Below are 24112 nucleotides of genomic sequence, written 5' to 3'. Positions count from 1 at the left end.
TTCATTTACAATAACATTATTAGGGAAAACAAGATCTGCTAGTGGCTGAGCTTATAAGCATATGGTGTGCACTGTCATCCGAGAAATGATGCAACCCATCAGTAATAAGAACCATACAAATTGGTATGCTATTAAAATAAGAAGTGAGTGCTCAATAATGCCCTTGAGCTACATTAACATGATTATGGAAATATCAATATCAAGATGTACTAGTGGCTAAGCCTATAAGAAAACGATGCACACTGCCCTCCGAGACATAATGCAACCCTAGATCTTTAAATTAAGAAATAAGTGGTTGCTCATTAGCATCTACTTCAGCTCAGTTCCATTAGTATTATTATTATTAATAGCTAAGTTACAATCCTAGTTGGAAAAGTAGGATGTTATAAGCCCAAGGGCTCCAGCGGGGAAAAATAGGCTAGTGAGGAAAGAATAAAGTAAATACATAAACTACAAGAGAAGTAATGAACAATTGAAATAAAACATTTTTCAAGAAAAGTAAAAACATTAAATTTTTTGTGTATAAACTACAAAAACTTAAAAAGAAATAGGAGGCAGAGAAATAAGATTAGATAGGGTACTGTCAAGCACAAGAACTCTACCCCAAGACAGTGGAACACCATGGTGGAAAGGTTATGGTACTACCTAAGTCTAGAGAACAATGGTTTGATTTTGGAGTCCTTCTCCTAGTAGAGATGCTTACCCAAGCTAAATAGTCTCTTCTACCCTTACCAAGAGAAAAATAACCACTGAACAATTACAATGCGGTAGTTAACCTCTTGAGCAAAGAAAAATTGTTTGGGAATATGTATTGTCAGGTGTATGAGGACAGAGGAGAATTTGGAAAGAATAGGCCAGACTACTTGGTAAATGTGTAGGCAAAGGAAAAATTAGCTGTAACCAGAGAGAGGGATCCATTGTAGTGCTATCTGGCTAGTCAGAGACCCAATAGCTCTCTAGTGGTAGTATCTCAATTGGTGGCTGCTACCCTGGCCAACCTACTACATACTGTACTTACAAATATGGAAAGCTTAAGATGTGCTTGTGGCCGAGCACATGAGCAAATAATGTGCACTGCCATCTGATACATAATGTTACCCATCAGAAATAGAACCCAACGAAATGTCTCGTCACTAGAATAAGATTGAGTGCTCATTAACACCCTTTAGCTACATTAACATATTTAAGGAAAACTCGAGATTTGGTAATGGCTGAGCCTATAACCAAGCAATGCACATTGCCATCTAAGACATAATGTAACCCTGGACTATTAAATATAAGAAAGAAGTAGTTGCTTAATAATACTTACTTCAAATACAGTAGAGGGGTATAGGATCAAGACTACCACCTCGGACGTCTACCTTGGAAACCAAAGGTCTGTAGGAGCTGATTGGTTTCTAGAATGGCAAGGGTTGCACAGTAGGAGATATGAGTAATATCAGAGTGCGAGGTTCTAAGAGAGGAACTCGACTCTTTAGCGCTCTGCACCATATGAACTTTAATAGAATGGTACACTAGAACTGCTTGTCAAAACTTTTGGAGCTAGGCTAGAGTTTAATAGGCAGGTTAGGTTAGAATCATTGTTAAGGGCCAAATATTTACTGTACTTTGTAATTTAATATTGATGTTTTAATACTATACATATAAGGCATACAGTATGCAAAATACATTTAGGACATACAAAAACATTGTGATCAAGAGCATAAGTTCACAACTATCAAAACCCCCAAAAGCTCATTAAAGGCTGAAATGTTAATAACAATTGAGGATGGAGGACTATCGTGGATTCCCAACTGTGTATGATCAGCTTTTCTAAACCTCTTGGATTTTCCTGTAAACTGAAAGCAAGTTTCTTCTATGTATGGTCCTTTCAGTCTTTTCCCAATTTTCATGTATATCCTAATTTAATTTATCCTCACGGCCAAAATAAGTTTCCATATACTTTAGGCCTCTTTAGATAAGGAACTCATTTTGAATAAAATCTACTAGCCCTTCGTTAACGCATCTAGTGGCCGACAAAAATACAAACATTCTGAATTGGGCTGGGTTCACTGCCAATCGAAACATGAACCTTGAGCTTCCTGAAGTTATATTCTAAATAATCTTGATTAAATATTCATGCAATGATAAAGATATAAAAAGTTGGACATGATCATCTACTACCTTGAAACTCGGTTATCCTAAAAGCAGAATTGAGGAATTAGCGAAGATAGCATAAGAAAAACAAGACATGAACTATACACAAAAAACACAAATAGTAAAGATATTACTGAATATTATTTTCTTTACGTTTGTAGTCAAAGCAGTCAACTAACAGCTGACATAAATTCATAAGAGGAAATGTGAGTGAAGAACATTCATCCATACACCTAAAAACAACACTGCAGCTGTTGACCAGATATGTTTACGTTCATAAAGCCAGAAAAAATGTGAATCACGGAGTGAAATAAAGATATCTAGACACCAGATGGCATGATGGTTCCAAAAGGGAGGGTGTGGAATTTGCAAGGAGAGTGAACAGCAAACTTCCGTTTAGAGTAGACGTCGACACAGCATTAAGTAAAATCAATTGGGAAGATTTTATAGAAATAATTGTAGCATAAGTTAAGTTGTAAATGTGTATGAATATGCTTTGTATTTTATTATATACAGTACAGTATACTGATTATTAAGTCTGAGAGAATATTTTAATACAGTATTTTTAAGATTGAAATACCTATAAAAATTTAAATTATTTTGGCTTTTGTAAGATTTAATGTGCAAAAATATTTACTTAATAAATATATTTTGAATTTTCAGATGACTTCAGAATATTTTGTGGAGACCTTGGTAATGATGTTACTGATGAGTTACTGACTCGATACTTTAGTCATTTTTCATCTTTTGTGAAAGCCAAAGTGGTTCGAGATAAAAGGACAAACAAAAGTAAAGGTTATGGTTTCATCAGCTTCTCTGATCCACAAGACTATATACGTGCAATGAAGGAAATGAATGGTAAGTGGTATTTAGTTATCTCTGAATTAAAGTATTATAAATGCTAACTACTCATTCCTAGAATTTCTTCGATATATTTTTTAAATTCCATGTTCTAAAAGGAAAGGTAAAAATTGAAGAAGGCAAGATTAAAGAATGTGTGTAGCAAAGTAAAGAAAACCTAGGGAATGGATGAATACAGACATAGCTCAATTAGAAAACGAGTTCCATACCGAGAGCTAGTTCATAAGTCAAGTTATTTCCAAATCAAAAACAATTAGCCTAGCCATCCAGCAGTATTGTTACCCAGTAGCATATAGCATTACATGATAATAAACTTTTCTATCAGCACCACATAGTCTTTGTAAATGAAATACAATGTAGAATAATAAACCTTTGTTCCAACACGAAGTACTTACCTCGAACTACTTTCTTAGGAGTATCTGGGATCTCCTCCCATCCGACCAGAGTTTTGGGTAGTTTACCCTAAACCCATTTTCTATGAGGGGTAACCTCAGGCGGAGTGATACGCGCCCTGAGCATGCTTGCTCAGGTCTCTACCTCCAGTAAGTTCTCTGGTCGCGTCGCGATATCATCTCGCCGCTCTCCTTAATCCCAGTGTGACTTGTGTGTCCCCGACCCTTGTGTCCCACGCGGTACCCACGTGGTTCAATTGTGCTTTCTCTTTGTGCTTTCCCTGTGCGTGCTTGTGTCTCATAGTGCTTCTCCTTTATCATGGAGCATCCTCGCCGTTGTCCTGGGCCTATGGCCGGCAAATCGTGTGGAGCGGTCCTCTCGAAACCCGAAGTTGACCCGCACTCCTTGTGTTCCTAGTGCAGGGGCAGCGTGTGTTCCCCTTCCGCCACGTGTCCGGAGTGCAAGTCGTGGAATGAGGTGCAGTGGGTGCGGTATAGCACCAAAAAGAAGAAGGCGACGAAGAAGTCGCCTAAGAAGACCAACGTCCCTTCCTCCTTTGCTTCGACGGGCGCCTCGTCGGTCCGAGCTTCTCTCCCAACCTCCCCTACCCAGAGTAGGGGACGAGCTAAGTCTGTTGCGGGAAAGAGGCCCGCGGCCCTTTCCCAAGAGTCTGACCTTCATGACAGTGGGGTTGTGGGGTCTTTCCAGGCGAGTGAGGGGCCTGAAGGAGGGGCGGGAGTGTTTTCGGGAGACGGTGGCCTGGTGCCTGCAGGTCATGTCTCCTCTGATGACCCCATATGGGGGTAAAAATGTTGCTAATTCCTCTCCAGCCTCTTGGGCGTGCTTTTCAGGTGGTTCAACAGCCGAGGGCGACGTCGAGAAGGAGCTTTCCCCGCCGTCGAACCCCACTGCGTGGGTTTCCCCTAAGACGCCCTTCAGGTCCCCGATGAGGATGGAGGAAGACTTCGGGACCTGGTCTCCCACGGGAGAGCCTCCTCGCTCCCCCCCAGCGACATCGGCCGTCTTCCCAGAGGTGTTTTTGCAGGCGTCGTCTTCCACGGAGCGTCGCAGGAATCCTACACCACCGTGGGAGGCAAGGCCTTCGATGAGGACCTATAAGTCGTCGGTCTCCTCATTGGAGGAGCTTTCCTACTTTTCGGAGGATGAGGCGCTGAGGAATCTCAGGAGACGAAGAGGGAAGTCCCGCAGGAAGTTGTCGCGCTCTCGCTCCCCCTTGAGGTCGCGCCACTAGAGTCGACGCCCAAGATCCCCCAAGAGCAGTGACCTAGCTGCGGCACCGGGCCCCTTAAGTTGGCGTCCGAGGACAAGCTCACCGAATAGATAATCCTCCGGCAGCAGCAGCACCCGACGGAGGGACTCCTCATGGCAGGTTCCAGTTGACAGGCATAAGACCGCAAAGGTTCTGGCTCCATCCGCCCAGCGGAGAGAATTGCCCCTTCGGTCTGGCAGCTGAGTCCTGATCCAAGGGCCACCTAGCTCGTCATGAGCGCAGCCCTCGGCTTTCCTCGACGGGCAGGCTCGCAGATTCAAGGACCTCCGGGAGAGATTTTGGACACAGGATGGAGGCCCCTGTTCCGACGGCGATGCCCGTCCTTCGTCGGGAACCCCCGCGAGAGCGTTGGTCCAGGACTCCCCCACGTGCGAGGTCCTCCGTCGGAGTACCCCCGTCACATGTACCAGCACCCCCGTCGGAGGAGCTCGACAACCATGGAGAGGGGATCAGCAGCGGAGGTATCGGCCTATTGGAGGGTGATAGGCTTCATCAGAAGTCACTACAGGCTAGACGTACCGGAACCCTCCTCCGAAGATGCATGGTGTTCCAGCCTCAACAGAATAGTGGACGCCCCGGTCAAGCAGCACCCCTCCTTGGCCCTCCCTTTGGCGAGGGACGTTAAGTTGGGAAGGGTCCACGTGGACAGGATCGTGGCCAACCACGCCGAGGTGCCCAAGAGCCAGAGCGCCTCCAAGCTGCTCCAGGGCCTGAAGTCCCAGAGCAAGTTCTACCTCCCAGAGGGACAGCGAGCGGGCGCCTGTGCACTGGAGCCAGCACTCACCGTGTTGGGGCAAGGAGCCTCAGAAGAAAGGGCGTCCACGGCTCCGATCTGCTTCTCTCCTTCGGAGGCGGTCATGATGGAGGAGATATCGAAGGACCTTGTCAACGTCTCCTCCTGGCTGGACTGGTGGCCCTCCACCCTGGTGGGCGTTTAGTTGTCCTACGACCTGACAGTACTGGAGACCCAGGCCTTGCTCAAGGAACTCATCAGTTCGGGAGGCAAGGCCCTGAAATTCCTATCATACCAGTCTCTAGCCATGTCCGCCAACTGGGTCCTACGAAGGAGGGACACCGTTTTAAGCAAGCTGACTAGGAGGCTGCCGGACAGAGAGACCAGATCTCTGAGGAACCTGACCCTGTGGGACGACTCGATCTTTCTCCCGAAGGCAGCGGAGGAATCAATGGAGAGAGTTCGGAGGCTGAAGGAACCGTTCGAGACCAGGCCCTACTCGGTCAGAAGCCGACGTTCAGAAGGTCCTCCGTCGACGCGCCTCGCCCTCCTCGGCCCGCTCCTAACCAGCCTAGGAGAGACAACTCAGCGACAACATGGTCCCAGTCGTTTCAGCCCTCCCGTAGGGAATCAGCCTTGACCCAAATCGCCTATAGGCCGTCCTTCGCGGCTTCCAGAAGAGGGCGTTCAGGCCGCTCCTCGAGGAGAAGATAGGGAGGGAGGCCCCCTACTCCTGCCGAAGCCTCAGGAGGGGGGATGCCTCAAACGTTCTTGGAAAGCATGGGAAGAACACGGAGCAGACCCGTGGACCGTGATAGTTCTGAACGAAGGGTACAGGTTGCCCTTCCTAGTGGACCCTCCACCTCTGATACCAGACCACCAGGCGGAGTGGTTAGCCCCCAAGGATCCCTTGAAATGGACAGCTCTGCAGGGAGAGGTCTCAGCGATGTTGGCAAAAGGGGCAATGGAACCTGTTCAGGACCCATGTCCGGGGTTCTACAGCAGGCTGTTCTTGGTGGAGAAAGCGACAGGAGGATCATAGACCTCCCGCCCTCAACAAGTTTGTCTGCAAGACCGACTTCAAAATGGACACTCCAAAATCAGTCTTGGCGTCCTTGAGAGAAGGGGACTTCATGATGTCAGTAGATCTCAAGGATGCTTACTTCCAGATCCCGGTTCATCCCTCCAGCTGGAAGTACTTACGGGTAAAATGGGAGAACCAGACATTGCAGTCAAGACCCTCTGCTTCGGGTTGTCCACTGCCCCCCAAGTCTTCACAAGGGTCTTCACAACGGTCTCAGTCTGGGCACATGAACAGGGCATTCGCCTGATTCGTTACCTGGACGACTGGTTGCTATTTTCAGCCTCAGAGGAAGTACTGAAGGAGCAAGGCGCGATGTTGCTGCAGTTCTGCAACGTTCTGGGGATCACCATCAACCTAAAGAAGTCCCAACTGATACCCTCCACCAGGATGACCTACCTCGGGATGGTTCTGGATTCCCGGTTAGTGAAAGCCTTCCCCTCCGTGGACAGGCTGGACAACTTAGACCAGGTCCTCCGCCCCTTCCTGACGGACCAACCCAGGAGAGCGAAGGACTGGCAGAGACTGATAGGCCACCTTGTGTCTTTGGAGAAACTGGTCCCCCAGGGCAGGCTAAAGCTCAGGGAGGTCCAATGGAACTTAAAGGAAAGCTGGATCCAAACGGATTCCCCCCACAGAGTGGTCCCGGTGTTTCCAAACACGAAATGGGTCCTGGAATGGTGGAGCTGCAGGACGAACACCCTCAAAGGGATGCCCTTTGCGGCCAACCCTCCGGAGATGCTCCTGTTCACGGACGCATCGAAGGAGGGGTGGGGTGCCCATCTCTTAGGAAAATCAGCAAGGGGGAACTGGACAGCCCTAGAGAAGACCCAGCACCTAAACATTCTAGAGATGAGGGCAGTACAAAGAGTGTGCCTGGAGTTTGTACACCTACTCTGGGGAAACAACGTGGCGTTGATGTGCGACAACGCCTCGGTAGTAGCTTACATAAAGAAGCAGGGAGGCCTAAGGTCGAAGGAGCTGTGCGTCCTCACGTTACAACTTCTGGAATGGGCCAAAGTGGAGCAGATAAGAATATCAGCGAGGTTCATCCCAGGGAAAAGGAACGTCCTCGCCGACGGCCTCAGCAGGATGGGGCAAGTGGTAGGGTCCAAATGGTCTCTACACCCGTCAGTAGCCAGGTCTGTCATTCAGAAATGGGGTTCTCTGGTGATGGACCTCTTCGCAACAAGGCTGAACACGCAGCTCCCCGTGTTCTGTTCTCCTGTCCCAGACCCAAAAGCGGCGTTCGAGAACGCCTTCCAACATCCTTGGGACAATCTCGACGTGTACGCTTTTCCCCCCTTCGGGATGCTCAGGCAGGTCTTCACCAGGGTAAGAAGGACAAACAACCTACGGATGACTTTGGTCTATCATTATAGACTCCCGCATACTCATGTACCATTTCTTTCTTTACAGGAGGAGTACATCCGGTGTGAGAACGCCTTCTGCAGCGTTCGGCGCCGTGATTTCTACAGCCTCCTGGCGTGCCGAACCCACGCCAGCTGCTCCGTCACCCAGGGATCTCTTAGGTACTGGGACCCTCAGGTTTGCACAACCTGCAAAGACCTGCTTCATGAGGCGTTTGAGGCTCCCCCGTCTGCGGAGTCAAGGGACATCGCTCGAGAGAAACTGCACAAGTGGGTGCGTGGTTTCCAAAACAACGCCACGGGGCCCTATCTTCCCAGCAAGAAGATGAAAGCTATGCTCTTTCCTAAGGCATCCGGATGCTGTCATCCCCAAACCCGAGATCCCTTGCGTTCAACTGATGGTCGACCCAGATGTTTCGGACGCACTTCAGGAGATCGATCTCGACGACGATGACAGGATGTCGGAGGTGTCAGATATCACCGAGAGGACCCTGATGGCCGAGGGTCAAGAAGAGGAACCTAGAACGGCTCCTGACTCCGAAGAAGAAGGCGCCGCCGCGCCCTCTGTAGCTTCCGTAGTCATCTCGGAACCAGTCCCCTCTACATCGTCTACTCCTATGCTCACGAGTGCGGACGATTCCATGGACAATTTTCAGGCCATGATGGCGATCCTCAACGAGAGGTTCCGCAAGAGGGATGAGGATTTCAAAAAAGAAATCCTTCGCTTGACGAAGCAACGCGAGCCTCAGAGGAGGATGAACGTGAATGACCTTCCTAGCTGCTCCGTGACTAACCCATGGAGGCATGCCGAGCACATGCCTATCACAAGCGGCAGGATTTTCGTCAACGACAAACTAGGCGCCGTCCCCCTTGAAGAGGTGGAATTCTGGCCTAGCTTTGAGGCATAACCGGACTGCTACATCCGCCTCAAGTCAGAACCTGTTTCTAAGGAAGAAACTGAGCCAAAGGAGGTCATCGTGTTTGACCACACTAAGGCTCAATCCTTGCTATCTGGCTGTTTGAAGGACAAGGGCTACAACAACTCTAAGGTGGCGGCCCTTAGCAAGAAACATCCGTCCTTTCTTGCTCCAAACACCATGGTCTTCCCCTTCGTGGAGAAGTCTCTCTTAGTAGTATTGAAGGTGGTGGAGGAAGGGAAACCTCGCCCTACATCGGAGGAATGTAGGCCCCTCCCTCGCCCTACACACACACACACACACACACACACACACACACACACACACACACACTCACCGACAAAACCTGGAAGAACATCCAGTTAACTTTCTCCGTGGGAAAGTTGGAGGGCGACATCGCTGGACGACAGTTCAGTGAGAACCTCCCCAAGCTCTCCGAGTATCTCCTTCGTCGGGAGCAGGACACGAAAGAGAGGCTGGCCGCCTCCCTTTCCCTCCAGGTGATTATGCAGACAATGGCTGGGGAACACAGGACCCCAGACATCTACATGGTCTTAGCCAATACCCACCTAGCTACTCTGACGAAAGACTTCTATAGCTTTGTCAGGGCACGGAGGGTCTGCAGAGAGTTCGTGTTTGCTTCTGCCTCAGTAAAACACAAATTAAGGAAGCTGATTTCCTCCAACATTTGGGGAAAAGATCTCTTCCCCAATGACTTGGTGAAAGAGATTGTTGACAAGGCCGCCACGGAGAACAGGAACCTTCTCCGAAAGTGGGGCATGTCAGCAAAGAGGAAATCTTTTCCGGATGAGGGCCCCCAACAGAAGAAGAAGGCCAAGAAGCCGAGACCACAGCCTCGTCAGGCTAAACACCAGCTTCCTGCAACCGCTGCTCCCCAGTTGGTGGCTCAGCCCCAACAAACCTTCCAACTGGTACCCCAGCCGATGGTGACTCAGTCACCAGCCTTCACGCCCGCCTACGAGAGGCACTCGACTACCTTTCGTCCCAGAGGTAGAGGCACCGGCAGAGACTCCTCTAGACGTCCCTCCAGAGGGAAAGGAGGCAGGGGAGCAGGCGGTCGACGAGTTAGACCCTCCTGCAACCAGAAGCAATGAGATGCTTCCGGTGGGAGGAAGACTCCGCCTCTTCCAGGATCGTTGGACCTTCGATCCCTGAGCTCACAGCATCATCAAGAATGTACTAGGCTGGAGCTGGGAAACACCACCACCAGTTTTCCACCGATTCTTCCAACACTCCACCCCCGTCCTGAAAGAATACGTCCAAGAACTCTTGAACAAGAAGGTGATCAAGAGGGTAAAGTCCATCAGGTTCCAAGGAAGACTATTCTGTGTTCCCAAGAAGGACTTCAACAAACTCAGAGTCATTCTGAACTTGTCCCCTCTCAACAAGTTCATCTTGAACGATAAGTTCAAAATGCTGACTCTTCAGCATATAAGAGCCCTACTGCCTCAAAAGGCATATACAGTCTCGATAGACATGGCGGACACCTACTGGCACATTCCAATGAATCGCCAGACTTCCTCCTACCTAGGATTCAGGGTTCAGAGCCATGCCCTTCGGGCTAAACATAGCTTCAAGGATCTTCACGAAGCTCGCAGAGACAATCGTTCAACAACTATGCTTACCAGGCATCCAGGTGATGGCTTACCTGGACAATTGGCTGGTGTGGGCAGCATCAGAAGAAGAATGCCTGCAAGCTTCCACAAAGGTGATCCAATTCTTGGAACATTTTGGCTTCAAGATAAACACCAAAAAGTCTCGACTTTCTCCAGTTCCCAATTCTTGGAACATTTTGGCTTCAAGATAAACACCAAAAAGTCTCGAATTTCTCCAGTTCAGAAGTTCCAATGGCTAGGCATCCATTGGGACCTCCAGTCACACCGTCTTTCCATTCCACTGAAGAAGAGAAAGGAAATAGCAAGATGTCAAGAGATTTCTCAAATCCAAACGGATTTCAAGACGACAACAGGAACGGGTGCTCGGCTCCCTCCAGTTCGCTTCAGTGACAGACCCAGTGCTAAGAGCACAGCTGAAAGATGCATCGGGAGTCTGGAGGAGATACGCATCAAACGCTCGAAGAGATCTCAAGAGATCTCTGCCGACTCGGCTACGATCACTACTCAAGCCATGGCCTGAGGCCAAGAATCTGAAAAGGTCGGTACCTCTTCAACTACCTCCACCCTCGGTCGTCATCCATACAGACGTATCGCTAGAAGGATGGGGGGTCACTCCCATCAACGTCAAGTTCAAGGAACATGGTCTCCCCTATTCAAGACGTTTCACATCAACATCTTGGAGGCCATGGCAGTCCTTTTCACCCTGAAGAGGTTGTCCCCACGTTCCTCAGTCCACATCCGACTGACCCTGGACAGCGACTTAGTGGTCAGATGTCTCAATCGTCAGGGCTCAAGATCGCCCCAACTCAACCAAGTGTTGTTGCCCATCTTCCGCCTGGCGGAGAAGAAAAGATGGCACCTCTCAGCAGTTCACCTACAAGGATTCCGCAACGTGACGGCAGATGCTCTGTCCAGTACAGCTCCGATAGAGTCAGAATGGTCCCTAGACGCAGACTCATTCTCCTTCATCTCCCAAAAAGTCCCGGAACTGCAGATCGACCTCTTCGCAACGAGCGACAACAAGAAGCTTCCTTACTACGTGGCCCCATACGAGGACCCCCGAGCCGAAGCGGTGGACGCCATGTCCCTTGATTGGAACAGATGGACCAAGATTTACCTGTTCCCTCCACCCAACCTTCTGCTAAAAGTCCTCACCAAGCTGAGATCCTTCCAAGGAATAGCGGCCCTAGTGGCTCCCAAGTGGCCCCGGAGCAACTGGTTCCCATTTATCCTGGAGTTACAACCCAAGCTAAGTCCCCTGCCGGACCCAGTTCTATCCCAACAAGTTCAGAAGTCGACTGTCTTCGCTTCATCACAGAAAACCCGAGACCTTCATCTCATGATTTTCTCTCCCTAGCCGTCAAGAAGAGGTTTGGTATCTCGAAGGAAAGGTTAGACTTCTTAGAGGAATATAAAACAAAATCTACCAGAAGGCAATATGAGTCATCTTGGAAGAAATAGGTGGCCTTTGTCAAGACAAGAAATCCTAAGGAAATATCAATGGATTTTTTTTTTTGTCCTTCTTCATTCAACTTCATGAACAAGGCTTGGCAGCCAACATGATATCCACTTGCAAATCGTCCCTGACAAGACCCTTACTATACACCTTCCAAATAGACCTGTCTGGCGAAATCTTCAACAAGTTGCCGAAGGCATGCGCTAGACTCAGACCTGCAGACCCTCTGAGACCCATCTCCTGGTATCTTAACAAGGTGCTACATTTTGCCTCAGGTTTGGACAACGAAACTTGCCCTCTGAAAGATTTGACTCAGAAAGTGATTTTCTTGTTTGCTCTCGCCTTGGGGGCTAGAGTAAGTGAAATTGTGGCATTATCAAGGGAAGCAGGCCAGATCCAGTGCGCAGAAACAGGCGAACTCACCCTCTTTCCCGACCCAACGTTTCTCGCCAAGAACGAGCTACCCACCAAGAGGTGGGGTCCCTGGAGAATCTGCCCTCTGAAGGAAGATGTCTCCCTATGTCCAGTGGAGGATCTAAAGGTCTATCTTCGAAGAACTTCGGACTTTGGTGGAGGACAGCTCTTTAAAGGGGAAACATCGGGCTCTGACTTGTCACTTAAACAACTAAGGGCGAAGATCACCTACTTCATTCGGAGAGCGGATCCTGACAGTACACCCGCAGGTCACGATCCTAGGAAAGTCGCCTCTTCCCTGAATTTCTTCCAGTCGATGGACTTCGAGAGTCTCCGCTTATTCACGGGATGGAAGTCATTGAGAGTGTTCTTTAAACACTACGCGAAGCAGGTGTAAGAAATTAAACACTTCCTGGTAGCTGCAGGTAGTGTGTTAAAACCTGCTGCTTAGTGCTGCAATGAACAGTGAGTTATATGGGACTCTAACTCTAAGGGTGTCTGTGTTGACCCTAGTGTGCAACATAGTGAAAATAGTGTCACCGAGTGACACTACGGACTGTTCTAAATATACTAAGGTGAAGTCACATACACTAAACACTTGTGCCTTGTGTTTCAAACATGAAGTGTATCTAAGACATTTTAGAAAGACATTACAATTCCTACGGAATTAACATGTATGATGGCAAGTTTTCATTTTCAGATACGACAACTATTTCTACTAATGTCCCATGTCTATGTGACTAATTTACATTCTATTACAATTTACATTTATTACTTTTACGTATGATAATTCGTATTTATTGCCAATAAATTAATTTGCTGTTTTCGTGCGTCTTATTTCGCCCTAACATTGTAATAAAATACTGTTTGAGAGTTTGACTATCTCTATTCTGTATAAAATGATTGAACAATAAAATTCTATTGTTCCTCCGCTTAAACTCGTCTAGACCGAGGTAATTTGTTCCAACACGTTATACTTACCTTACCTATTACCTTGCTCTGGGACCGGCAGGTACTTCTAGATGCTGAGTGAGTTTCATTTATCATGCAACTTCGAGACTTTCTATAAGTCCAATAGGACTTATCCCTGCGGTGGGGTAGGAAGCAGTAACATAGTACTGTACATGCTTAACTGAAGTGACATATACCGGTAATGTCACAGGTCTCTTGGGTCATTAGACCAAAGGAATATTGTCTAGAAGTCAAAGGCACTACTGAGGGAAAAAATCCACGATACATTAATTCTCTGGTACACTTCCTTCAGGACGACATGGCCTGAGCCCAAAAAACAGGCGAAAAATCTATTGTTGGGTGAGATAGCCATGTCGTCCTGATGGACCTGCCCTTATTCTCTATTAAGCCTTTGCAGGCTCCCTCCCGATCTTACTGCATCATGGGGTCTGGCCTGGACGCCAAAAGGAATGGAGTTCGCGGGCGGTGATGACGTCAGCCAAGATAGCATCACTTATTACGTCATCCGAGTACCAATAACAGTAACGGAGGAGGAGAACTTTGTAACGGCTCCTCCCATATCTTGACACCAACTTCCCCCTCGAAGCGTAAACGCTATGTGGGGTGCAGATAGCTATGTGGCGTGTCAAGAATACGTCCCCTTTAATTATACGATATCCTAAAGGGAAACCTTAAGGGTACTCGCGCCAGAAGTTAGAATTATGGAAACCTTTAGTTTAATTCTGTTGGAATATCCACTGTAGTCATATATACCCAAAGGAAGCTACTAAAGGAACCTTCCATCAGGACGACATGGCTATCTCACCCAAAAATAGATTTTTTGCTTCGCTCAAAATCCGTTTTCTATTATGATGTCAACCTCCTTAGTATTTGGGGCTCTGTAGACTACAATGTTCACTAATTTTTCATATTCAAATTCTACCGCAATCAATTCACATTCTGTGTTGCTGTATTTTTCACAGACTTTTCCTTGATTTATGTCTCTTCCATATATTGCGGTTCCCCCTTGATTCCTATTTGTTCTGTCTGATCTATATGTTTGGAAACCCGTTATCTGGTCGTCACTGCCAGTCTCTTGGGAATACCATGTTTCACTTATATTTAACATATCTATTTTTTCAATTTGGATTAGTTCTTCTAAGAACTCTATTTTCCTTTTAGAGTTACTTGTGACTATACCCTGTGCTTTCATCACTATTATGGTTTGTTTCATCCCCATTATTTAATATTGGTAATAATATGGATTCTCCCATGCTTCCTTCCTGTTCTGATATGATGTTCTTTTCTTCATTTCCAGGAATTCTGCCATTAAAAGATCCAACTTTTCTATTATATTTGCTCTTTCGCCTTCATATTTATTTTTGTGTGTATACTTGCAATTATCCCCATATCTGCATCAACCCCTGGCATTATAGATGCATTCTTTGTAGTTGGGCTCTAATTGTGCATATTTTGGTTGAAAGGTATCATATCTTGGGGCCTTTTGTGCATAGCGCGGTATATACTCGGCTTTTTTGTTTGTTTCATTTTTGCTTTCATTTTTCTTTTCTGTTTGCTGAGTTTTTTACTTTCATTCATGGTTGCAGGATGCATATATCAATATTTTTTGTTGAATTTCATCCTTTTCCTTCTTTCAGGTTTTTGCATATTTTTGGATGGAGATCTCTGCATTCATCTCCATATCCGTCTAAATACGCACATTTACCATATATTTCATAATTATGGCATATCTTTGGATGCTTGTAGTAGCATCTTTTGCCAAATCTGCAATTCCCTCTTTTCAGTGAATTGCCAACTATATCTTTCTTTTCTTGGGTTTATTATTTGTTTCCATAGGATATTCTATTTCTACGTAAGTATGTTGTTGAATGGCATCATATGTTGTATCAATGATTTCCTCTGCATCCTTACACATATCCTGTTCATTTTTCTCTTCTTCTTTTTCTTCTTCTTCTTCTTCTTCAACTAAGCAGATTCCGTCTCGGCTTAATTATATTTTCTATCCATACTGAGCATGATGAGCAGAATACCTTTGTGTCTTTAGTACTTATATTTTGTTGCATTTCAGCACAATTTGGATGTGTTGGTACATGGCATACATCGCGTTTCCTTAATAATTGTTGTGGGTTTAGAATACTGTACCACATCTAACATGTATTGCACCATTTAGGCATTCTTTTTCCCAATGCATCAATCAGCACATTCACCATATTGGACTTTTTATTGTTGTTGAATGGAATGTGCTGATTGATGTAAACTTTCTTTATAAGTCTCTTTATCACCTGGATCTTCTTTGGAATTTCTTCTATTATATTGATGATGTTTTCCACAGACTTGTTCAGTTTCTTGGATCATATTGTTTCAATATGTTTGAGAATATTTTTCCGTCACACTGGTTGGAGCTCTTTGTGACCTATGTTACCAGTAGATCTAGCTCTTGTTGTGCCAACTCATGGAATTTACTCTTGCTCTTGCTGATTGCAGCAAAATCCCTCCAAGCCTTGTTTGTGTCAGAGGCTGCCATCTTGTTCAGATTTTTAGTATTTCACAAGATAACTATTCATGCCGACGTTTTATCCCACTCTTTCGACCTCAAACTAATCACCGACTATTCATGAAAACTTGTATAAATATTGCACTCGATAGGCTTTTGTTATTCGCGTTAAATCATCTGATTTTCTCGGAATACAAAATGGGACTCCCTAGCATACAGTAACACTCACTGAGAGAGAGAGAGAGAGAGAGAGAGAGAGAGAGAGAGAGAGAGAGAGAGAGAGAGAGTATAATGTAATTTACTGTAGGCTATTTTATTGTTTGCGTTACCTAATATTGACAGTAAAATGTAATGTATTTAACTACACTGTGTGTTATGAGAGAGAGAGAGATTTGAAGTTTTCTGGCATCCTGACATCAAATAAGAGAGAGAACTAATATTGTAATGAGTTATAAATGTATTATATGAAAATTATGATAGCTTATAACACATTGATACTTATGTGATACTGTATTAACTCTATATAGTAGATGTTTTGAATAAGTTAAGAAATAGTATAAATAATATTCTTTGTTATTAATTCATATATGCATCAGCTGATCTGATCACAGCACCCAAAATACTGGTACTTAAATTGATAAAATACACAACTTTAGTTATACAGAACAGTAAGGGGGGGATGATGATTCTGTAAATCTTTACCTTAACACAATACTGTACTGTAAACTTACTGTGTCCAGTATGTAGTGTACATGTACTGTACATTGTACATATGATTATAGACTGTTGTAGAAACCAAATTAAAACAATATTAGGCAGTATTTACTGTGTTAATCATCAGCTAGGGCACCTGATCGTGGCAAGGGACTATGTTTGTAACCTAGCTACCGCAAAGGAGGGCTGATTGTGCGTGTATATATATATATATATATATATGTGTGTGTGTGTTTGTGTGTGTTTGCGTGTGTGTGTGTGGTAAGAAAATAAAATATCCCCTAGGACTTACGAGATTAATTTTTTCAATTATTTTTATGATTAACTGTGGTCCTTGATACCTAACACTGCAAACTTTGAAGTATGATTGTAGTGTTCACCTCCATTAAAGTGGTAATTGAGTTGCTGGCCCTCTCTGTTGAGGTGGGATTTTTGGCAGAAGGAGTAGTCTAGTCCATACGTCCAGAGTTCATTGCCAAGAATGATTTATGAAGAAGACCTTACTTAGACATGAAGGGATACCCTCCCTGATGATCATTATTGGTCAAGACCCAGGGAACTTTTCCTTTTGTTCAGTGAGAGCTCTTCAGATCTACTTAAGAGGATGAGGCTGCTAGGGGTTCAGCCACGAACCTTTTTTGTGTAGATGAGGTTGCCTATCAGTCCTTGGTCGAAGAAGGTCACGTCAGCAGTTTTCAAGGGGATAATTACCGAGGGTTATAAGAGTGTAGAGGACCTCTGGCAAAGGTGAAGCTCTACTGCATCAGGGGAGTGGCCCCTTTAAATTTATCAGAAACTTAGAATTTATTTTCCATGAAAAAAGGTTAAACAAGGATCTGTTTTTGCTGTGCATTATCTTAGGGGTAAAATTTAAGGATGATTGATCACTGGAACCTATAGTAGCAGCTGGAATCATACAATATTTAGTTAAGAAATGGCTATTACACTACAGTGCTCTATTTTTAAGTGTATTCTGTTTTTTATCTGAAGATTTAGGGTTTATTCATGTAGGTTTTGGTTTTGGTACAGGGCCATAAAGATTTACATAGTTCAGAAAGGACCTTAGTGGTGTAGAGTTGGTAAAGGCACTGTTTGAGAAGCTTCCCATGACTGTGAGGTCTGGAACAGTCTTGCAAGGAGGTAAGACCCTAACTCTGAACTACCCTCCTCCCTCAAAGGACTTTGGAGAGATTCATTGAAATAAATAATTATGCTAAAACAAAATATTTCAATACAAGAATTATCCCCTAGCACTTAGGGGATTAATTTTTTCAATGATTTTTACAATTAATTGTGGTCCTTGTTACCTAACCCCGCAAACTTTGAAGTATGATTGTAGTGTTCACCTTCATTAAAATGGTAATTGAGTTGCTGGCTCTTTCTGTTGAGGTGGGATTTTGGCAAAAGGAGTAGTGTAGTCCATATTTCATTGTTCATTGCCAAGAATGATTTATGAAGAAGACCATACTTAGACATGAAGGGATACCCTCCCTGATGATCATTATTGGTCAAGACCTAGGGAACTTCTTTTGTTCAGTGAGAGCTCTTCAGATCTACTTAGGAGGATGAGGCTGCTAGGGGTTCAGCCAGGAACCTTTTTTTGTATAGATGAGGTTGCCTATCAGTCCTTGGTCGAAGAATGTCACATCAGCATTTTTCAAGGGGTTAATTACCGAGGCTTATAAGAGTGTAGAGGACCTCTGGCAAAGGTTAAGGTTTACTGCATCAGAGGAGTGGCCCCGTCTTTAAATTTATCAGAAACTCCGAAATTTTTTTCCATGAAAAAAGGTCACACAAGTATCTTTTTTGCTATGCATTATCATTGGGGCAAAATTTTGAGGATGATTGATCACTGGAACCTATAGTAGCAGCGGGAATCATACAATATTCAGTTAAGAAATGGCGATTACACTATAATGCTCTATTTTTAAGTGTATTCTGTTTTTTACCTGAAGGTTTAGGGTTTATTCTTGTACCTTTCAGTTTTGGTACAAGGCCATGAAGATTTACATAGTTCAGAAAGGACCTTAGTGGTGTAGAGTTGGTAAAGGCACTGTTTGAGAAGCTTCCCATGACTGTGAGGTCTGGAACAGTCTTGCAAGGAGGTAAGACCCTAACTCTGAACTACCCTCCTCCCTCAAAGGACTTTGGAGAGATTCATTGAAATAAATAATTATGCTAAAGAAAAATATTTCAATACAATATTTACTGAAGTTGATAGGCGTTTCTCTCCCTCCTACATGTAAAGTGGTTGGCAGAAAAGTTCTTTGAGTTCTTGATATGCTTCCTGATGAGAGCGAGCTACAAGAACAAGATAATCTTGGAGCTCATTCACCGAGCAGCCACCTGTTAAGGTGGCAGCCTTGTATGGCTGATGAGAGCTGCAGAGATTTTTACTTTTAGTTTAGGGGTCCAGACTGTTACCTCCAGAGGAAGGACAGCAATGAACTGATATGTATTGAAATAGTTAATTTAAAAAAAACATTCTGTTTTGGTTTTGAAAGATACAATTTTCTTGTTGATGCTTTTAACAACTTCTTATGTATTTTTAGGGAAATATGTTGGTTCTCGACCAATAAAACTACGAAAGAGCACTTGGAAGGATCGAAACCTAGATATTGTTCAGAAGAAGCAGAAAGAAAAACAATTACTTGGTCTGAAATAGTGTAAGTTATATTTTTATTAGTTTTGTGTTTACAAGTATTTATGAGGACTGTACGGAGATATTTTTTATATTTTCATAGACATTTTTGAGTTATACTGTTATTGTGTACATAAGAAAAGACATTGAAAATTATATCAGCTAATAATTAGAATTTGTCATGCAGTCTGACATCCCATTTTTGTTTCATTATTTTTTTCCTTTTCATCACTCATGTGCAATTTCTATGAATTTTTGACTCATGAATTGGATTTTGTTCTACCGTAAGGCACTTGCTGATATTTCCACAGGTTTTCTTGTGGAACAAAGATTTCTGTAAATTTTGTAAACTGTATTTCAATGAATTTTACCGTCTTCCCTTTTCACCGTTAGTTATTTTTTTTTTTTTTCCATATATCTTCACAGAGTTCCTTCTTGTGTTTTTATTAAATTACCTGGTAGTTTTATACTATATTCCTTGTGTTTCATTTGTTAAGGTTTTTTCCCCATATCCTTAGTCAATAATTATTTCTCGTACATCATCCGTCATTGATGGTCTATTTTTTATGGGTTAATTTAACCTAAATACTAGTTTATAGCAGATCATTCATTCAGATATCGTTTTCTAATTTTACCACTTCACCATACTTTGTAACATTTATATTGTCCCTCTTATTTTTATAGTAAGTAGCAGTTATATTTTCCATTTTATTTTTAATTTAAACATTGAAATGGGGCCTTACATTACTGATGCCAGATATTAGTAGATCTCTTTTCTTGTATTCTGTAGTCAAAATTATTAGGCCCTTATCTGTAAATTTTATAAGAAAATGTAAAATACTGTGAATATTTGTCATTTAATAATCCTCATACTCATAGTGTGAAGTCTTTATACTGGTGAGAATTTTTCCAATTGTATTTCATTTAAATATTGTAACTGTTTTCATTCAGAATTGTATCAATGGTACCACATTCAAAATGATTCCATTAAGTTGGTGTCATGCTAGTGCAAGGGATTGATTTAATTTAAAACTAAATTATCTGGTCTAATTAGCCAATAATAAACCACACGGAAAGTGCAGAACCAGTTAAGAGTGCTGTATACTTTGAGGGTTTTTGTTTTATAGATAACTGGGTCATGTTGATGAAAACAGCAAACATTATGCTATTTTTTAAACATGAATCTATCATACATGTCCAATGAACTTCTTTGTGCTTATACTGTACAGATAACCTTGAACTTTTCTGTGTTGAACGAGTGTGATCATGAAATCATACAGAAAATATAAAAGAAAAAATCTTGGCTACAAAATGCTAAACTTGAATGTGTTACTTGTAGAGCACACCAAGGATATAAAAATGATTAAAAAGTGTATCAGTCTAATGTATAGAACAATTGGGATTGTTTAGTACTGATACCACAACTTGAAACTTGAACTTTGAGGAAGAAGTCCCATATACTGTAGAGGTTTTCTATACATCAGTAGTTACAATCACTACCATGTAATAGGAAATGCCAGGCTCAATCAAATTCACTTCTGTGTTACTGTAACTGAAACCCCAGCGAGAAAGCTACACACATAAAAATCCTGTTATTTTCTTATGTTAAAAGTAACGAAAATACAAATTGGGAGAAAATTTAATATTTCATTTATTTACTAGTTACGATTTTTCCTTGTTTTGTTTTCAACACTTTACTTTTTAGATCATGAAACAATCTAAGTGTGTAATATAGGTTATGGTATGTTCACAGATTTCTTGTCATTACAATATTCCAAAAAGAAATACAATAGTATAACAAAAGCATTAAGGTACTGTACATCATTTTATGTATCAAAGAAAATTGAGAGATCATTTACTATACAATAATACCCCTCTTTATGTTGGTTTTGCATACGTCAGTTCTCATTTACAAGTACTGCATAGACTTTAGGTCGGTCATCTTTGAATATTAAATACAAAAATTAAATTTATGTTACGTTGTTTTACAATTGTACAATAACAGTGAAATACTGAAGTTCACATGGAATCTTATTGCAGGTTTCTGTCTTTTACAAAAGGATAGTGGGTTGTGAGTACCTTTTCATGCTCACTACATGTATAGGAACGTATGTCAGTTTATAGGGCAAAAATCCAACCTAATTCTAGAATTGAATTACACCAGGTCTTTTGGAATCAATTAGCAATATATGGCGGGTTATTACACAGTACATACTATATACAGGAGAATTTTCAATATTAATCTTACCCGATGATCATGTAGCTGTCAACTCTGTTGCCCGACAGAAATCTAAGGTCGGGATACGCCAGCGATCGCTATACAGGTGGGGGTGTACACAACAGCGCCATCTGTGAGCAGGTACTCAAGTACTTCTTGTCAACAAGAACTCAATTTTTCCTCTGTCGTGCCACAGGCAAGACCTACTAAATACGCCGTCCCTAACTGGATTTGTTTTCACAACGTTTTGGTGAAGTACACTATTCCAGTTTTGAGCTTTCGCTATGCAGGGGTTTTATCTTCATTTCAAAACTTGAACTCGTTTTGGATAGATTTAATTATGGTGAAGAAGAGAGTATGGACTCTCTTTCACTTTTAAATGGCCGACCCTTCCCTTAGACGGAAGTGTTGGTGACGAAGAGAGTATGGTCTCTCTTTCACTTTTTAATGACCGACCCTTCCCTTAGACGGAAGTGTGTTTAGGTTTTTGGTAATTTTGCTATTTATTTTATATCTCTCCGCCATTTATAGGCCTCTTCGATTAACTTTCCATTTATTATAAACTTATAAAAAATTAATTTTTATGTTTGTTTATATACGACCTTTCCTAATAGTAGGCGGTCCTTACTTGGAACCGAAGTTAATTAACATTGAGCCCGTCATGTCGTATTTCCTTTTAAGAATGTATACTTTTTTAATTTTATGTTTTTGAAAGAATTTCTTTGATAGTCTCGTACTGTTTTCAAAGATGAACTAACGTTTAGTTTAGTCTCCGCAGTTGTTGACGTTCAGAACGTTCAACATGCGCTCTATCGTTACGATAGAGAGAGAGTATTTCACGGTTTCACATTGCAGTAAGAGTAAACCGATTCTAGCGTTTCGTTCATTCTTTCTTAGCTTAAATGGTTTTAATTCTAATAAAGGAACTTTTTATTTGGGAAACCTTGACTGCACGCAGCACACCTTCCGAGAGAGGCAAGGTGGTACCGCAACAGGCAGTAACTCCGTCTGTTGCCGCACCAGCTGTTTTAGACCCTCAGTCACAACGGACAGTAGCTCCGTTTGTTGCCGTCTTTTATAGACCCTAGTGGTCCATACTGCAGATATGCAGTCTCAGCTTGCTTCCTTCATGCAGGAGTATCGTGCTGAGAAGGTTGACACTGCACCTGTTAACCTACAACCTGCCACGGTTGTGCGTTCAGCAGATACTGCGGCTGCCTGCTCCCACACTCCACCTGTGAGAGCTCCACCACCGATGCGCAGTCGACCCTGCCAGACGCATGTTCATGCTGCACCCTCCGTTGACATGCGTGAGCTACCGCATCAGCAGTGGGATGGTGCTGTCAAGCTGCCGTGTTTTGCCGCAATGCGGCATGCTCCGCAACCCACGGCAGTCTCTCCCACGCACCAGCACTCCGCTTTTGTTGTTGCCAGCTCCCACACTCCGACTGCGGAGAAGGTTGACGATGCACCCGTGGGCCTACAGCCTTCCACGGTTGTGCGCCCGGCATGGCTGCCTGCTCCCACACTCTTGTTGTGAGAGCTCCTCCACCCATGCACAGTCAACCCTGCCAGACGTATGATGACTCCCACAGACACACGGAGCACTCCGTTGCCGTGCGTAAGCTACCACAAGCTGCCGTGTTTTGACACGGTGTGTCAGCCTCCGCAACACACTGTGGTTACCGCCACTCGCCCGCAGCAAACTAGTCAGTCAAGAGTTGAGGCTTCCCCACACAACTTTGGTTGTTGCCAACTCACAGACTGTCAAACAGTTACATGACGTTGCCTTCTGGTCTGCTACTATACACCAGTGCTGTATGTCCTCACGCTCCTGTTGTGGTTGACAGTTCAGTTTTTGACAGTTCACAGACTGTCAAGCAGTTTCATAACGTTGCCTTCTGGTCTGCTGCTTATGCTCCAGTGAAACCCTCACTGAGATAACCTAGCTTTTCTCGGTCATAGTTCCTGTAGATGAGAAAGTGCTGTTCTCCCTCCTTCTGATATTCCCTTGAGGACTCTGTCATTTGGAGAGGAGCCTTAAGCTGCTTAGCCTCCTATGGACTTTTATTAAAGCATAACATGCTTCCAGGGAGGGTAAATGGTTCCGCTTCAGTCGCTACCCCGTCTGTTGCCACACCTGCTCCCATAGACCTTGGGCTTTGTTGCAAGACATGCAGTCCAAGCTTAGTCCTTGATAGAGGATTTTTTATGGAGAAGAACCTTCTTGCCAACAACCTTCCTACCGGTTGGTTGTACGCCCTGTTGACGCTGAGATTTCCTACTCACATCCGCCAGTTGAGATGATTCCTCCTCCGGTGCGACCCAGTGTGGGTTGCCAGTCGCACATTAACGTTAAGCGACTCTCGGAGGTGGTTGTGGACGTTCAGTGTGTCACTAGGAAGACGTTCAACAACCAGCAGAGGTGACTTATTGTGACGCAGTGCGGCAACCTCAGCAACCCTTTAGGGGTTGTCTGCACAACCCAGGCAGTCTAGACAGTTTCGGGTTGTCGCTGTACTTTCTCGCTTCCCCATGGTTGACAGTTCACAGACTGTGCAGCAGTACCATGATCTTGTGTCCGGCTCCGTCACGCATCCACCAGTGCGACCGGATTCAGCGAGTCAGACGTTGCTCACTCCGTTGCCGTTTCCTCATCAGTTTCGGATGAGGAACCCTCTGATGAGGACATGGCTGAACAAGACGATCAACCCCCAGCCCTGCTATCCATCCAGAAGATGCTGAAGAAGGAACGCGGCCCTGTCAGGCTGTGGATGAGTCTGG

General features: G+C 44.0%; 1 protein-coding gene across 1 annotated transcript in view; it reads left to right on the top strand.

Annotated features, from left to right (window-relative positions):
* Positions 1 to 20753, top strand: part of LOC137645821 (RNA-binding protein 42-like) — a 136385-nt gene extending 115632 nt beyond the window's left edge. The window contains exons 8-9 of the mRNA XM_068378793.1: positions 2800 to 2994; positions 19022 to 20753. Coding sequence (XP_068234894.1) covers positions 2800 to 2994; positions 19022 to 19134 — 308 coding nt within the window. The 3' untranslated portion in view covers positions 19135 to 20753. The remainder of the gene's footprint in view (positions 1 to 2799; positions 2995 to 19021) is intronic.
* Positions 20754 to 24112: the final 3359 nt, after the last annotated feature.

The sequence above is a fragment of the Palaemon carinicauda genome, chromosome 8 (genome assembly GCF_036898095.1).
Source record: "Palaemon carinicauda isolate YSFRI2023 chromosome 8, ASM3689809v2, whole genome shotgun sequence".
In the NCBI taxonomy this organism is placed as follows: domain Eukaryota; kingdom Metazoa; phylum Arthropoda; class Malacostraca; order Decapoda; family Palaemonidae; genus Palaemon; species Palaemon carinicauda.
The sequence above is the reverse complement of the archived record's forward strand: the minus strand, read 5'-3'. Positions and strand labels throughout refer to the sequence as shown.